At 49.4% G+C, this 14,488-nt stretch overlaps 5 protein-coding genes; 3 read left to right on the top strand and 2 right to left on the bottom strand.

The window, feature by feature from the left end:
- Window positions 1-557: 557 nt before the first annotated feature.
- FFUJ_09687 (uncharacterized protein) lies at window positions 558-1,608 on the bottom strand (the record flags this gene model as incomplete). XM_023568382.1 has 3 exons in its annotated part: window positions 558-649; window positions 674-936; window positions 989-1,608. 3 exons carry the CDS (start codon window positions 1,606-1,608, stop codon window positions 558-560), a joined length of 975 nt encoding a protein of 324 aa, XP_023435589.1.
- A 2,426-nt stretch (window positions 1,609-4,034) lies between these two features.
- FFUJ_09688 (uncharacterized protein) lies at window positions 4,035-4,854 on the top strand (the record flags this gene model as incomplete). XM_023568381.1 has 2 exons in its annotated part: window positions 4,035-4,206; window positions 4,259-4,854. 2 exons carry the CDS (start codon window positions 4,035-4,037, stop codon window positions 4,852-4,854), a joined length of 768 nt encoding a protein of 255 aa, XP_023435588.1.
- A 758-nt stretch (window positions 4,855-5,612) lies between these two features.
- Window positions 5,613-7,815, top strand: FFUJ_09689 (related to 5`-nucleotidase precursor; the record flags this gene model as incomplete). XM_023568380.1 has 4 exons in its annotated part: window positions 5,613-5,916; window positions 5,985-6,040; window positions 6,098-7,157; window positions 7,208-7,815. The coding sequence occupies 4 exons, from the start codon at window positions 5,613-5,615 to the stop codon at window positions 7,813-7,815; spliced, it is 2,028 nt and encodes a 675-aa protein (XP_023435587.1).
- Window positions 7,816-10,413: 2,598 nt separating this feature from the next.
- Window positions 10,414-11,925, top strand: FFUJ_09690 (related to glutamyl-tRNA; the record flags this gene model as incomplete). XM_023568379.1 has 4 exons in its annotated part: window positions 10,414-10,687; window positions 10,742-10,843; window positions 10,892-11,700; window positions 11,755-11,925. The coding sequence occupies 4 exons, from the start codon at window positions 10,414-10,416 to the stop codon at window positions 11,923-11,925; spliced, it is 1,356 nt and encodes a 451-aa protein (XP_023435586.1).
- A 496-nt stretch (window positions 11,926-12,421) lies between these two features.
- Window positions 12,422-13,998, bottom strand: FFUJ_09691 (probable CDS1-CDP-diacylglycerol synthase; the record flags this gene model as incomplete). XM_023568378.1 has 4 exons in its annotated part: window positions 12,422-12,463; window positions 12,516-13,321; window positions 13,371-13,749; window positions 13,858-13,998. 4 exons carry the CDS (start codon window positions 13,996-13,998, stop codon window positions 12,422-12,424), a joined length of 1,368 nt encoding a protein of 455 aa, XP_023435585.1.
- Window positions 13,999-14,488: the final 490 nt, after the last annotated feature.

Here is a 14,488-nt window from a genome sequence, read left to right as displayed (position 1 = left end):
TCGACGTTTTCTCATATTTGCATTGGACGGTCTCTACAGCGTTGGAGTTGTTACAGTTGTGCGACTAGCCCATGATTTTCTTAGCATGGCCATGTTAGATGTTATATTACGATACCAAGAATTTCATTACAGTTTTGACACCAACGGGCTGATACAACGTCATGTAACAAGGGTCGGCAAAATGGATTTCCGGGTTCAGTACCTTACGATGGTGTTTCATGTAGAGGGGACTCGTCCCACAATCTGACATCTCCCCCAGATGCCCAATATGGGGATGAACTCTATACTGCTTAGTAGGTGATTGTTCAGCCATAGCGGCTAGTACATTGATGCTATGAGACTATCTATTGTTGTAGTGTAGAAAGTGAATCTAGGGACCATGTGAGGTCGGATATCAACTAAAAAAAACATATGGTGCCTGAAATATCGGCAGAGTGGAAATGACACGCTTATGGGAGTTAAAGTAGTAAAGAAAAAAAAAGAAGTCGACAACGCTATGCATGGCCGTGATAGTAATGAAAAGCTCGCTTGATTATATCCCAACTTCATGTCCTGCTTCATATTGTCGCCTTCTTGGGCATTGTGACAGCTTGTCTGCGTTTATACATGAGAGCATAGTTGTAACGCTCATATGTGCCGAAGCCAACAGCTAAGACAAAGATGAGCAGCCAGACGCTCATCATGATAAGACCAATGGGGAGGACCATGAGCTGTACGCCTGGGAGGACAAAGGCAACAGTGCCGTTGTTGAGAGCGGCGACCTGATCGTCGACGGCGGCTGAGGCCATGGCGAAGTCGGACATGACAACATCTTGGGAGAAGACGCCAGTGAGAAAAGCGGCTTCGTTGATGGAGACGTTGGTGCGGATGGTACTGCCTGTGCTGTTACGGGCAGTGAGGGTGAGGGTTGGCATGATATGGCATTCGAGCTCGTCCCTGAGAAAGTCAGTATATGTGAATGAAGTGAGATGCGAGTGTGAAATCTTACATAGTCATGTTATCCGTCATCTTGTCCGCATCAATCTTTCCAACCAACATATATGATTGTAGGAGTTGCATTCCCTCTTGTCTCTTTCCCATACCAGGCTTACCGCCTGTTAAACCTGTGCCATTGACATCCGCAGGCTGAATGGGCATAACACTTGCACCCTTATATGAGATTCCAACGTTGATATCCTCAGGTGCAACAGCTGCAAAACTACCTCTGGGTTGAGAAACTTGATACAATCGAACATCAGCCTCAAAAACACCAGTCTTCACATCGAGTGAGGGGAGATTATAGCACACGCAAGTTCCAGAGGGGTTTGTGCTCTTGTGCAGTCCACCGAGAACTGATCGGCATGCAGCGTTGGTGTCCATGTTCCAGGCCGTCATGTTCAACGAGCCATCCTTTGTCAGAGGGACATCTCCTGCGGGAAGCTGCTCGACTGTGGCGTTCCCATCGCGCTCAGCGAGCGGTGTTGATAGCAGGGAAACGTATGGTCGGTGGAGAACATCATCAGCTGCTCGAATGAAGGACTCAATGGACATGGCGGGTGATGACTGTGCTGTTACTGAAAGGGCGAAAAGGGCTGCTGCCGCGAGCCGGGTTGACAAGGCCGAGGCCATTTTCTCGTGTCTTCTCTTCCAAGCTCTTTCTGAATTCTCTGCGTATCTTTCGCCTGAGTGATTTCCGTAGGCCGTTTTTTCTATACGCGAGACCGTGATCCGTAGCGATATCCAATCCCGTTTTCTCTTTTCGTCCAAATTAAGAGAATAACTTTCTTTCTTCTTTGCCGTCCTGCGGTGAGAATTGTTGTAATTGAACCACTGCCTGGGGAGTGATTATATGCGATGCGTCGAGCTGAATTGAGTGGGTATAGATAGACAGATATGATCTCAAAATCCCAATAATGAAGTCGTCGTGACAATAAGGTAGCTCCACCACCGGCAACGATCGGTACTTATTATAAGAGATATGGAGTAAGGAGAGAAGAACAAGGAAGCAGAACAAGTTAAAGTATCGAAGATCAGCCAAATGGCAGATCGTCTAATAGTAAAGGGAATAAAAAGAAGTACAGGAGAACAAGGGGGGAAGAAGAGAAAAAATTGGGGACCAGCCCACGCGCCGCTCGAATCGTACCAGACCAAGACAGACCTGGACTGACTTGACTTTTAACAGCCAAAAGAACGAGATTGAAAGGGAGGGGCGAAGAATCGAAAGTAGTAATGGGGCCCGGTAGAGCGGCACAGTAGTCCTTTTAGCTGGCAGAAGGGTTTTGGGGAACGTGCTATCGTGGGACCAGCGGCTGCAAGGGGAATGCTTGGGAGCTGGAGTTGATGTTATCTGGTTGGCTCAAGAGCAGTTGAAACTATGGAACTGTGAGGCTGTGAGTGGCTATCGAGTTGATATTGGCGATATAGGTGACATCAACTGGCATCGTGACGGCTGTTGTGCTTCACAATGGTAATAACAAAACACATATCGATGTTGACGAGTGCCAGGCTTGTCTCGTCTGCGTTCTGGACTTGTCACAGGCAGGGCCAAGATGTTGGTTCTCTTGGCTCCCTCGTTTGTGGCGGTGTCAAAATCGGGGCCATGGAGACTAGCGTGGGCATGGCTGCAAACTCAATCACGGGAAACCGAGCCAGCTTCCAAGCAGGCCAAGCAGTGACTCTGGTGAGGGTGGTGGGTGGTGGGTGAGGGCAGCTCGTTTCAGGTTGGACTAGGGAGAGGTCGACTTTGGAACCGAGAGGTTTGGCTGTTGTTTGGCTTGGCTAGTGAAACGCTGATAGAGAAAAACTGCGAGATAACTCTGGTCTACAGGTATCGTTCTATTCATCTCCATCAGGCCATATCGTCCTCGACTGCATCTTCCAAGAGCCACTGATGCGGTCTGGTCAGATCAACTTCAAATATTCAACCCTGGTCAGCCAAGATCGCAGCCTAGGCCTGCCAACGGTCACTCTAACCCGCATGAGCATGGTCACCCGTGTCAGGGACCGCTAGGGGCAACGGCTGCCCTTAGCCAGGGGCTCTTCAGGCCATGACCCCTGCCCCACAGGGCGTCTCGCCCGCTAGCTTGCGGCACCAGATCTGGTGGCTATTGGGTGCGCTCCCTGTCAACGTCAGTCCATTGTGAGTCGGTGATGGCTTCATTTTCAACTCTTATTAGACGTTTTTCATGGACTTGGGATTCTCCATAAACCAGAGGATTTCTTCGCCATGGCGCCTCGAAAAATCCATCAACGGTTCGTGAAACAGGGCATCTGGCGACTTTTCAACTCGCCTGCCACATGGCCTCTAGCGCCGAGGGATAAGGAGGGAGGTCAATTGAGTCAGTCAGTGGAGGGCAGGGCAGGCTTTTCCTCAACGATCCTCAGCTGCAGAATTTGTGGATGTTGATGGTGGCGCCAGATGAAGCGAAAAGTGTAGTGGCAGAAACGGCGTCGCGACGGTGAAACTCTCTTGCAACAGGAACGATGACCATCCGATCGGTATCTCGACGGCTTATGTATGATCGCCTTGGAAACGCGGCTGATACCACACTCAGATATTGTTCTCAACCTCTGGCTTAGGGCATAAGACCTGGGATGAAACTTGTTGCAGGCTCTTTGCGATAAGTTTACGAGCCCTATAACAGAAGTCATCCTGAGATGCAAACATCTTGGCGAATGTTTGAGAACAGCTAGTGGTGATGATCATCAATTAATACTACGCTGCTGTCAAAACGCCTGAAGAAGAGTGACGCGGTTGACTAGACTAACTAGATGCGAAACAGTATTTCAGAGCTGAGGTTCCAGATCGGAGAGTTAAAAAAGCTTTCACGTTTGTTTTTCGTGACTGCCGGTGTCGGTAATATTGCATCTCGTCAATCGTATAGCTTGTCGAGGAACCTAGTGTTGATATGATATGTAACAGATCAAGATGGCTGCGGCGTAGTCAGCTGAAATCAGCTGAAAGGTGGTATGATGCTTTTGGATTCATCTTGTCGTAACTTCAGACAAATACACATGCATCTTGGTAATATAAGGCTCTTCAAGATCCTACAAAGATGGCATCACCAGAAGCGACCGAGGCAGAGCAAGAGCTCTTCTTTGTCAGTCTCAACCAAGACAAGCCAATCACAGCGATACTTTTGCATGGTCTACTTAACTCACATCTTGAGTGGTCCTACGTGATTCCTTGCTTATCCGACTATCACATCATTGCCCCCGATATCAGCGGTCATTCTCAATCCCCGCAATATTCTTCCTGCGAATATCTCCAACTCCGCAGAGCGGGTGGCGCTGCTCATTCGGCGACACGCACATGACGGCCGGGCCCACGTTGTCGGTCTCTCCATGGGTGCTTTCATCACTCTCCGTATCAGCCGGCAACATCCGGAGCTGGTCCTCTCTGCCATTGTCACCGCGGGGCACCCCATGGAGGGCCACTGGGCATGGGTTGTCCGCCATCCGAGCATTACCTACTACGCTATGTTAGTGCTTCTCGGGCTGGTACCGGCATGGCTGTATATGCTCGTGGCTGTCAAAGGCCGCGGCATGCGTCGTCACAAAGAACTACTGGAAGAGATGCGGCATAATAGGAGATGGGAAGTGATTTGCGCTGTGGACACGGGACTCTTGGAGCTCAAATGGGAAGACATCAGGACGCTACCAGTCAAAACGCTGGCGATTGCGGCAGAAGGCATTGACGATGTTGAGGCGGTGAGGAGAATGGGTAGGGAAATGCCCATTGAGGGCTCACTGGGTGCGGTAGTCAGAGGAGCAGTGCATACGTGGAATTTGCAGAAGCCAAAGCTATTTTCTGATGTGGTTAGAGCGTGGATTGAGCAAAGCGCGTTGCCTGAACGCCTCAAGATCTTGAAGTGAAGTGGTTGATTCGTTACCCTATAACGTTAGAGCCGCATCTGGAGCAAATACCTAATTGTCCTTTGGACTGAGCACCTGAAGAATACAAGTCGCCTATAAGAAGCAGGGTATTGTTAATGAAACCATAGAGTTCAGTCTTAGTAATTGGAATTATGACAATAGCCAATGGCCGGACAGAAAGTCTGGGACAAAGGAGGCTATCCACATGGGACGAAGCATTTCGAGTATCACAAGTAAGGATAGGTGATCGTTAATAGGCATTTTCTTCACCGATATATCCAGCAGCTATCCTTTTCTGCTACACATTTTAGTGCCGTTAATTGCTTTTGCCGCACGCCATGTCCGTGTGATGTTCCACAACGATAAAACAAGAGAACCACCTCTTGCTGCTGAAGAAATCTCGTCAGCGTTACATGCTGCGTTGGTTACTCGCAGGCCCCAAACATCAAAGCTCCTCCTGCAGCAAATCATCAACAAACACAAAGTAATGGCTATTCATAGTGTCACGTGCTGACTGGTCTACTGGATCCATTCCCCGGGGGCCCTTCCTGCAAGCTGCCGTTAGCGCTGCCCTGGACTTTTGAGGAGGAAGAGAGGAGAGGAGAGAAGTAAGGTAGAGCTTCAGCTGCGCCTCGTTGCCTTTGGATCTGTCATAATTCCCGCTCTTTGAAGAATTCTGTTTTTATTCTTTCTTGAGAAAGGATAAGTATCCTAATAAATACTCGATTATCTGAACATCATCACTGATATTGCTACCAATGGTCAAAGACACTGCCCCCGCAGAGGCCGGAGAGCCCACTGCGGAACCTCAAGTCACCTACGCCTCAGGTCGTGTTGAGCATCAGGGCCAGGCTGATTCACCTTCCGATTTGAGGCTGATTCACTACAACGACGTCTATCACTTGGACCCTTCGAGTGCTGAGCCTGTGGGTGGCCTGCCAAGATTCATCAGCGTGTGCCGCGAGTACCAGGAAGGCGAGAAGTTCAAGGACCAGCCTAGAGCCCTGACGCTCTTTTCTGGAGATGTCTTTAACCCCAGCTTGGAGAGTACTGTGACCAAGGGTGAGTTTTGGGATCCAGGAAAGACGCATCTTATTATATTCTAGGTAGATATTGACGATCCAACCTAGGTCAACACATGGTTCCCGTTCTTGATCTGATTGGAACGGACTGCTCTTGTGTAGGGGTGGGTAGGTCACACCACCCTTGACCGACTTGGTAACTAACCAGCCTCAAATCACAGAACCACGACTTCGATTTTGGTGTTAGGCAGTTTGAGCATCTCTCAAGTCAGAACAAGTTCCCTTGGCTGCTCGCAAACGTCATCGACCATGACATTGGCGGTGACACACCTATTGGCCATGCTAAGAAGACGCACATGATCACCACTTCGAATGGCATCAAGGTTGGCCTCATCGGCTTGGGTGAGAGAGAATGGCTTGAGACCATCAACAGTCTACCGCCCAATCTGGAGTACAGATCCGCTACTGCTGTTGCCAAGGAGCTCGTCCCGAAGCTGCGGGAGGACGGTGCAGAGATCATCGTCTGTCTAAGCCACATGCGAGAACCCAATGACAACAAGTTGGCGGAACAGACGGAGGGACTCATTGATATCATCCTCGGCGGACACGACCATTTCTACGCTCACAGCCTCATCAATGGGACTCACGTGCTTCGATCTGGTACCGACTTCAAGAACCTGAGTTACATCGAGGCTCGCCGCAAGGAAGATGACCCTTCTAAGTGGGATTTCGACATTTGGCGAAGAGATATTGTGTCTTCTATCGAGGAAGATCCTTCAACACTAAAAAAGGTAGATGAACTCACCTCCAAACTCAACCAGTCACTGGCAAGGCCTATTGGATACACTGCTACACCTCTGGATGCTCGTTTCAGCACAGTTCGCCTTAAGGAGTCCAACATCGGAAACTTTGTATGCGACGTCATGAGACAGCACCATGGCGCTGATTGCACAATCATGGCATCTGGTACTATCCGTGGCGACCAAATCTACCCCCCTGGTGCGATTCGCATCAAAGATATCACGACCTGCTTTCCGTTTGAAGATCCTGTGGTGTTGCTCAGAGTGACAGGTCAAGCTATCTTCGACGCGCTTGAGAACAGTGTAGCTATGTATCCTGCTCTGGAAGGTCGATTTCCACAGGTTTCCAACATTCGATTTGAGTTTGATCCCTCCCGACCTAGAGGGGAGAGAGTGTTGTGGGCGGAAATTGGTGGAAAGCCGTATGAGCCGGAGAGACTCTATGTGCTCTGTACCCGAGGATATATGGGACGAGGAAAAGGTAAGTTGAAACTATACAATTACGAAAGAGAGAGCTGACAGCGATGGCAGATGGTTTCACCAGTTTGCTGGTCAAGTCTGAGGGTGGACAAGCGGCGGAGATCATCGAGGAAGAAAACGGCATTCTTATCTCGGCCATGCTGCGTCAGTACTTCATGGGTCTTTTGACAGTAGGACGATGGAAAAACCTCGCGCAACATTGGGTCAAGGTTGCCCAGAAATGCGAGACCCCTGTCTCACCCGTCCGAACTACCTTCAATACCGACTTCCCCAGCCTCAAGTCTGTTGCAGAGAACCTACCCAAGGACAAACGCACCGAGAGTGTTACCAAGGACGCTAAAGACCCCTGGGGCAGGTTCCTTAAGCGTCGCTTCAGCATCAACATGAAACCCCATGATGACAACGAAACCAGCGACGAGGAACTTCATGAGAAGGATCGCGAGGAGGAAGAGTTTGAAGACCCTGACGGCGCGAGGCTCGATTTTGAGATTCTCTTGATGCGCAAGTTCTTCACGAAGTGGGCGCTCAAAGCAAAGGTCAAGACTAGTATCTGTGATCCTCTCAAAGAGGGCGAGTACACGGTTGATTGGACAACTTGCATTGCTCCGGTGGTCGACGGACGAATTATCATGACCGGAGCTTCTACACCAAAAAATTAGAAGAGACGTAAAAACGGACGGATCACTTCAGAACAGACGTGGATTACGAATAGAACGGACCATAAAATAAATAAAATTAGGCCTCAATTCTCAGCATCCCTCGTATTTCGAGTATTCATGTGTACCTAGGATAAAGTGCGCTATAGCTATTAATATCGACCTACAGCCTCACATCAAGCCTCATCTGAGGCAGAATCTGCCGGGCAATCGTCATATCCTATGACTCTTGATGTCACATTGGATCGGCATTGCCGTTGAGCCTCAGCAACTTAATGGGACCTGAACTAAGGCGCTTTGAGTGCCTTGATTCGATCAGATCTCGCTGTCGTAAATGACAAGCCGTAGCGCCTCTCTGCAGCCAATGTCTTGCGTAGCTATCGTGGAAATATGCAGGACACAAAACTCTTCACCGTTACACTCGCTAAAGCTGCTGCATGGCTTGCTGCGAATAACTACAATGCATAAACCAAGGCCTTCATAGCACCTGAGGAATTGACCTGATGCAATATGATATGCTGGCTCATTCCAGGAAAATCACGAATCAATACATATATACAAGCACTGAGAGATTGAACGGACCGGCATTGGAGGACTCAGACCTGTAGCCAAGACACGGCCTTCTCTTGTTCAATCCTATCGGAAAGCTACCACAAGAAGGACAGCATCAATTCGTCACTACGCAGCATGGCAGCTCGTATAAGACCCCTGATGCCGCATCCATATCCATGCCTGTTGTCAATCAAACTAGAGTCGAGAGAAGCTTCCTTAGCTAATGATCGCCTAAACTTTCATTCTACCGAGAGCGTGTGTCAACCGTTTTACATCGACGTAGTATTCCAGAGCCGAGGCCTACAGATACCAAAGATCCGGCATTATATCTGTACATCACATACGTAGGGAACATTGGCAAATTCAAGCCCCACTATAGATTACATGAAAAAGTTCAACTCAACTCACCGACTCTAGCCTCATCTGCAGAGTCAAGGCCAAGCCAGAGTTTGCCGCCATGGATCATCGGCGTGGCTTACGGGAAGTTGAACGCCACTACCCCGGCTCACCGGTCTTCCAGAAGCCGATCGACGCGATTGGGCATCTAAAAGTGACGTTGCTAACAACGGACGAGAATAGAAAAAGAAATGAAATTGTTCTAACAGGTTCGTGGGGTGCAGGCTATGGCCATGTTCAGTCTAGCGGCGGAGATGTTTTGCGAGGAAAAAGAAAGGAAAAGTAAAATCAGCAAGGTTTGAGATGAGGCAAGGAAGACGAAGCAAGCCAAATGATTGCGTGTCGAGGATCACCATTGTCTGTGGCTGTTGGCTTACGAGAAGCCATGGTATGAAGTCAGGGAGTATGAGGGTCGTAATGAAGCTGTTGAGGCAAATGACGATGTCACTTCAGCCCAACTCCATGTCCAATCGCTGACTGTATCATGGCCAGCCTGCAATGCAAACAAAGGGGATAGTAAGTAATCATGAACGAGGTGAACCATTCTCACCTACGTATCTCTCGCACAATACCGGGATGCTGGTACGTGGCGTCGAGTCTTTGTCACTAGTAAACTTACCAGACTTCGAATCCCTACTTCAGCTGCGCTCAACCATACAATCAGAGTTCGACTTGTCTACGTATGTGCAGTAGCTAAGCTTGGGATTCACCTCCTCTGTAGATCCCTCTCAAGTGCCGAAGTTTCGAGCACTATCCCGTGACATCCCCCTCCTGCATCGAACCCTGTCTCGACTAAGGACTTCTCGACCTTGATTGCTTCTTAAGTTTGACTAGCCTCTTCTGACTTCTCCTATCATCCGTTATGTTAGACGTCGGACCGGAAGACCGGGTGTTACCAAGCTATTTTCTTGCTGACTGCTACTGGCTGAAACTCTAGAGCGAGGAGCATCTTTACATCGTGGTCCGGAATAGCTTCCTGTTGGGCCCTGTGCTGGATGCCTTGGTGCACCCCGAGGTCCAAAGCCCGAGCGAACGAAAAGCACAAGTCCGCCTTGACCTCCCGCTCGAGTCGTTTAACTAACGTCTCCTGTCCAACAACCCTTCCATGCTGTCCCTCCCTACCCTTCATCTCGTCTCGACAATATCAACTTCGCCTCACACCAGAGAATCCAATCACGACTTGGAAGAGACGACTCTGCTGCTTGTTGGGCTGCTCCGAGTTACACAGAAAAACGTCTCGGTGTACGGACGACGGAGTAAGTCCACAATTACGTCCGTTGCCATATCGAGATAGGGTATCCGTTGGCAGCTCGGCCCGTACTGCATTAGTGCCCGGATTCAGGAGACGAATGTTTGACAACTTGAGGCCTTCCGCACATGCGTCCTATAGGCTACGGACTCTCACCGACCGGCCTACAGAATAGAGACGTTACATTTGTGCCCGAAGCACAGGCTGCTTTCAAGAGGCGAACGAAAAAAAAGGTATATAACATATGAGACTCTCCAATTTAATCCTTTCTGAGATGTTGACTTGGAGTGTTGAGGTTCACTATCGCAGGGCATTGGAAATAAGACTGGACTGTCCGAACTCCCTAACACTACTTAGTTGTATGCAAAAGCAAGACTCCATAGTAGAGGGACCAGGAAAAAACAATGTCTCCTTCCAAAACTCATCATATCGAGCCATGGAAACTCACGGCTTCTGAAGCTCTTGGGAAGATCCAGGCGGATGAGATTTCAGTTCAAGAGTATGCCGAGTCTTTACTTGAGAGGATCAAGGCACGCGATGAAGACGTCAAAGCGTGGGCATACCTGGACGAGAAGAGGGTCATGCAGGAGGCAAGACTTCTAGATGAGATCCCTAAGAAAAACAGAGGACCTCTCCATGGACTTCCAATCGCTGTAAAGGATGTCATTTACACAAAAGGTTAGTTGGCCAAACTTGTACCCGTAACCAAGATCGGAGCTTACTGTCGTATAGATATGCCTACTCAGTTCAACTCGCCACTATATGATGGCCATTTCCCTGAGACAGATGCTGCTTCCGTACGAATCCTTCGCCATGCAGGTGCCCTCATCTTCGGTATGTTCAACATATGCTCTGCACACTTGCATCTAACAAGCTACCTAGGTAAAACAACTACGACCGAGTTCGCTGCTATCCATGTCGGCCCCAAGACTCACAATCCTCATGACCCTCTACGCACCCCGGGCGGATCGTCCAGCGGCTCCGGAGCTGCTGTTGCCGATTTCCAAGCCCCCATGGCCCTTGGGACACAGACAGGCGGATCCATGATTCGTCCTGCATCATTCAATGGGATTTATGGGTTCAAACCAACCTGGAACTCTGTATCTCGCGAAGGTCAGAAGATATATGCTCTGATGTACGACACTCTTGGATGGTATGGACGATGTGTTGAAGATCTGGTTCTTCTGGCCAACGTCTTTGCTCTTCAAGATGATGATGAAGACGAAGACGAAGACCGTTCTTTTCAGGGCATTGCAGGGGCACGTTTTGCAATCTGCAAGACGAGCATCTGGCCCATGGCTGGTCCTGGAACCCAAGATGCTCTCGCCCGCGCTGCAGATCTTCTCAGATCCCATGGCGCAGAAGTACATGAGCTTGAGCTCCCTTCGACATTCGATGACGTGCCAGAGTGGTATCGTATTGGGCTTCACACTGAGGGCCGTACCTCTTTCCTTCCAGAGTATAGAGTTGGAAAGGACCAAATCGGCCAAGTCTTGATCGAGCACGTCGAGAACTCCGACAATTTCACTCGAAAGACGCAATTGATGGCTAGCGACAGCTTGGCTGCCATGAGACCTGTCTTTGACTTTATTGCCTCACAGTATGCAGCTATCATCACACCAAGTGTACCGGATGAAGCCCCCGTTGGTCTGGAGAGTACAGGAAGCCATATTTTCTGTGCCATGTGGAGCGTAAGTGACACACTGCATACGAATCTTACAATGACTAACGATCTGGTCGTGTAGGGTCTTCATGTCCCAGTCCTGAATGTGCCAGGCTTCAAGGGTGACCACGGCATGCCCATCGGCCTCTCCCTCGTTGCACCGCGATATCGTGACCGCCACCTCTTGGAGGTTGGCAAGGCGGTCGGTGAAATCTTCCAAGCCGAAGGTGGCTGGGAGACCAAGAATGAATGAGAAGAAGATTGTAAGAGTAAGCTGTACGGGTTCAAGACTGAAAATGGAAAACAGAACATAGAAGCCCATTGAGTGGCGCACAGAAATTACAGGTAGATTGAATCATACACATGATGCATATAGTTTGCAATACTTCTAGAGTGGATGTTGAATACTTTTGTAGAATTTCCCATCAGGATTTGACGACTTGACCCACGTCAACAAGAGTCTATGCTCACAGCCACCCTTCCCCCGAAATATGGACATTATTTGCTCATTACATAATACCGACAGCGCCTGTAAACCTGGGCACAAGGTCTTTGCTGCCCGATACCCAACAATACAGCTCAACAATTGACTTGAACCGTACAGACCCCGATAATACTCGGAAACGCACAGCTCACGTGAAAGCTCTATGACTAAGGAAAACGCCAGTGTGAGTGGAAAAGGGGCTATATACCCAGTTGAATACGATCAAAATGTGCTTTGCAAAGGGCCTGAGTTATTCGTTGAGAACTCATTGCTTTACCGGCAAGAGCTTATCGATACAAGCGACAGCCTGTCGTTTGTGAGCAAGATGTAGTAGTAAAGACTTAGAAGCAGGCACTTACGTCTTCAGCTAGGATGCCTTGGTTTCGAAGATAATGGCCCATTCCCTTGACAAGTTCGAGTTGCTCATCGGGGTTGAGGCTGGTGATTGCCGTCTCCAGAACGCTGCCAAGGCTGACCTTGTGGATGGCAATGAAGGTGTGGAAGTACATGTAGGCGAAGAAACCCATGATGAACTGGCAGTCCATGCGGTCAGTAATACCTCCATGTCCGGGGATAGAGTCGCCAAAGTCCTTGATCTTGAAAGTGCGCTTGAGGCCTGAAGCAAAGAATCCGCCAAAGGGAGCAATCAGAGAGGCAAAAGTAGCCAAGTTGAGGGCATGAATCTGCATGGGAGCAATAGTCACGGAGAAGTTCGCAGTATCGGGGAGGAAGAACAGCTCGGGTAGCTCGTAGGTCTTGGGAAGGAAGACCGGGTTGGGATCACATTTAAGACCAGTGAAGATGTTGGCGCCCAAGTCGTTAACAGGGCAGATAAAGTACTTGGATCGCATCATGATGCTGGAGAGGAGCATGGCGAAAATGATGGTCATAATCCAAGCACCGACAAAACCCTCGACGGTTTTCTTGGGAGATAGCTTGATGAGCTGGGTGCGCCCGAAAAGGATACCGCAGATGTAAGCAAAGATGTCGTTGGTGATGACCAGAGCAGCGGGCAGGAAGAACCAGATCATGCCCTCAAAGACATTGTTCATGATGAAATGAGCCTGGACCACAATGAGGTACAGAGCCATGTGTGTCCAGGCAAAGTTGGTGAACTGGAACTTGTAGTGTCCAGCCTGGAGAGATGTGACAAAGAAAACGAAGCCTATTCACGATTAGTCTGGAGGGTCCAGCCTAGGGAGCGAGCGTCTTACCAAACACATAGAGAATGAAGCTGATGAAGCGGTGGTGAGTGGCCAGAGGTAGCAGGACCTTGTCAACCAGAATGATATGTTTGAAGTAGTAGATGACCGTCTCGCCATAGAGGAAGTACATGGTAGTTGCCAGCCAGTACCAGTTGAGACTCTTAGTAGATCGCAGGGAACGGGCGCGGCTGGGAACGTTGGCAATGGCGATGACTTCTTTGAAGGAGACAATCTGGACAGCGGTGATGATGCAGATGATGTAGATGTGACCCATGAAGAGCGCGGCGAAGAAGAGGGCAAACATGACAAATGTCCAGAAAGTGCGCGTTATGAAGTTGGCCTTTTTCTTTTCGTACTCGGCTTGCTTTTCGCTAACTGCGGGCTGCTTCTGTGAGGGCTGTTAGCTAGAGTATGGTATGAATCGACAATGCCTCGCTCGTATCAAACACTAGATCTTGAGGATGAGGCCCTGTCGCTTCCTGTGAGTCAAGCTTACCTCGTCTACTGTTTCCAGCTGTCCCGAGGATTGGGACTTGAGCTTGGTGGGAGAGCCACCGTCCTCGCTGCTGAAGCTTGATCTTCGGCCATCAGAGCCGTTGCGATTGGGGAACCTAACCCCTCTCTTTGGACGAGCCATTTCTATTGATATTTGGTATCTGAATGCGCTGAAAAAGGCGCTGGTGGTTTTTTATTGTTGAATACTGCCAAGAAGGTTGGCAATGAGGTTGTCGTCGGTTGAGGAATGGGCGATATGCTCGAGTCGCTGACGCGATTGCAGCTCCAAGTGAAGCTGTGGTGAAAAGACAGTTTTCTGTTCCCGAAAAATTGCCTCCAAGCGACCTGTGACGTCGTTGCGCAGACCTGGGTCAAGTTCGTGGGCTACGGGGTCAGGAGTCGACAATTCGCTTCGTGCTGAAATAAATCGTCACGATTGGAAGAAGCTAAGCCAGGCCAAACAAAAAAATTCTGCCGGAGGAGAAGTGCTTCCAAGGAACGAAAGATGGAGCGAGGTTGAGTGGGCAAAAGAGCTCACTTGTCGTGATGGTTGTGACGATGTTGGAAGAACAGGAAGGAAATGGTGGTTTGAAAAGTCAAGCCGTTTCTAGCCCCGGTCTGCAGCTCAGCCT

Source organism: Fusarium fujikuroi, chromosome FFUJ_chr09, assembly GCF_900079805.1.
Source record: "Fusarium fujikuroi IMI 58289 draft genome, chromosome FFUJ_chr09".
NCBI classification, from domain to species: domain Eukaryota; kingdom Fungi; phylum Ascomycota; class Sordariomycetes; order Hypocreales; family Nectriaceae; genus Fusarium; species Fusarium fujikuroi.
The sequence above is the reverse complement of the archived record's forward strand: the minus strand, read 5'-3'. Positions and strand labels throughout refer to the sequence as shown.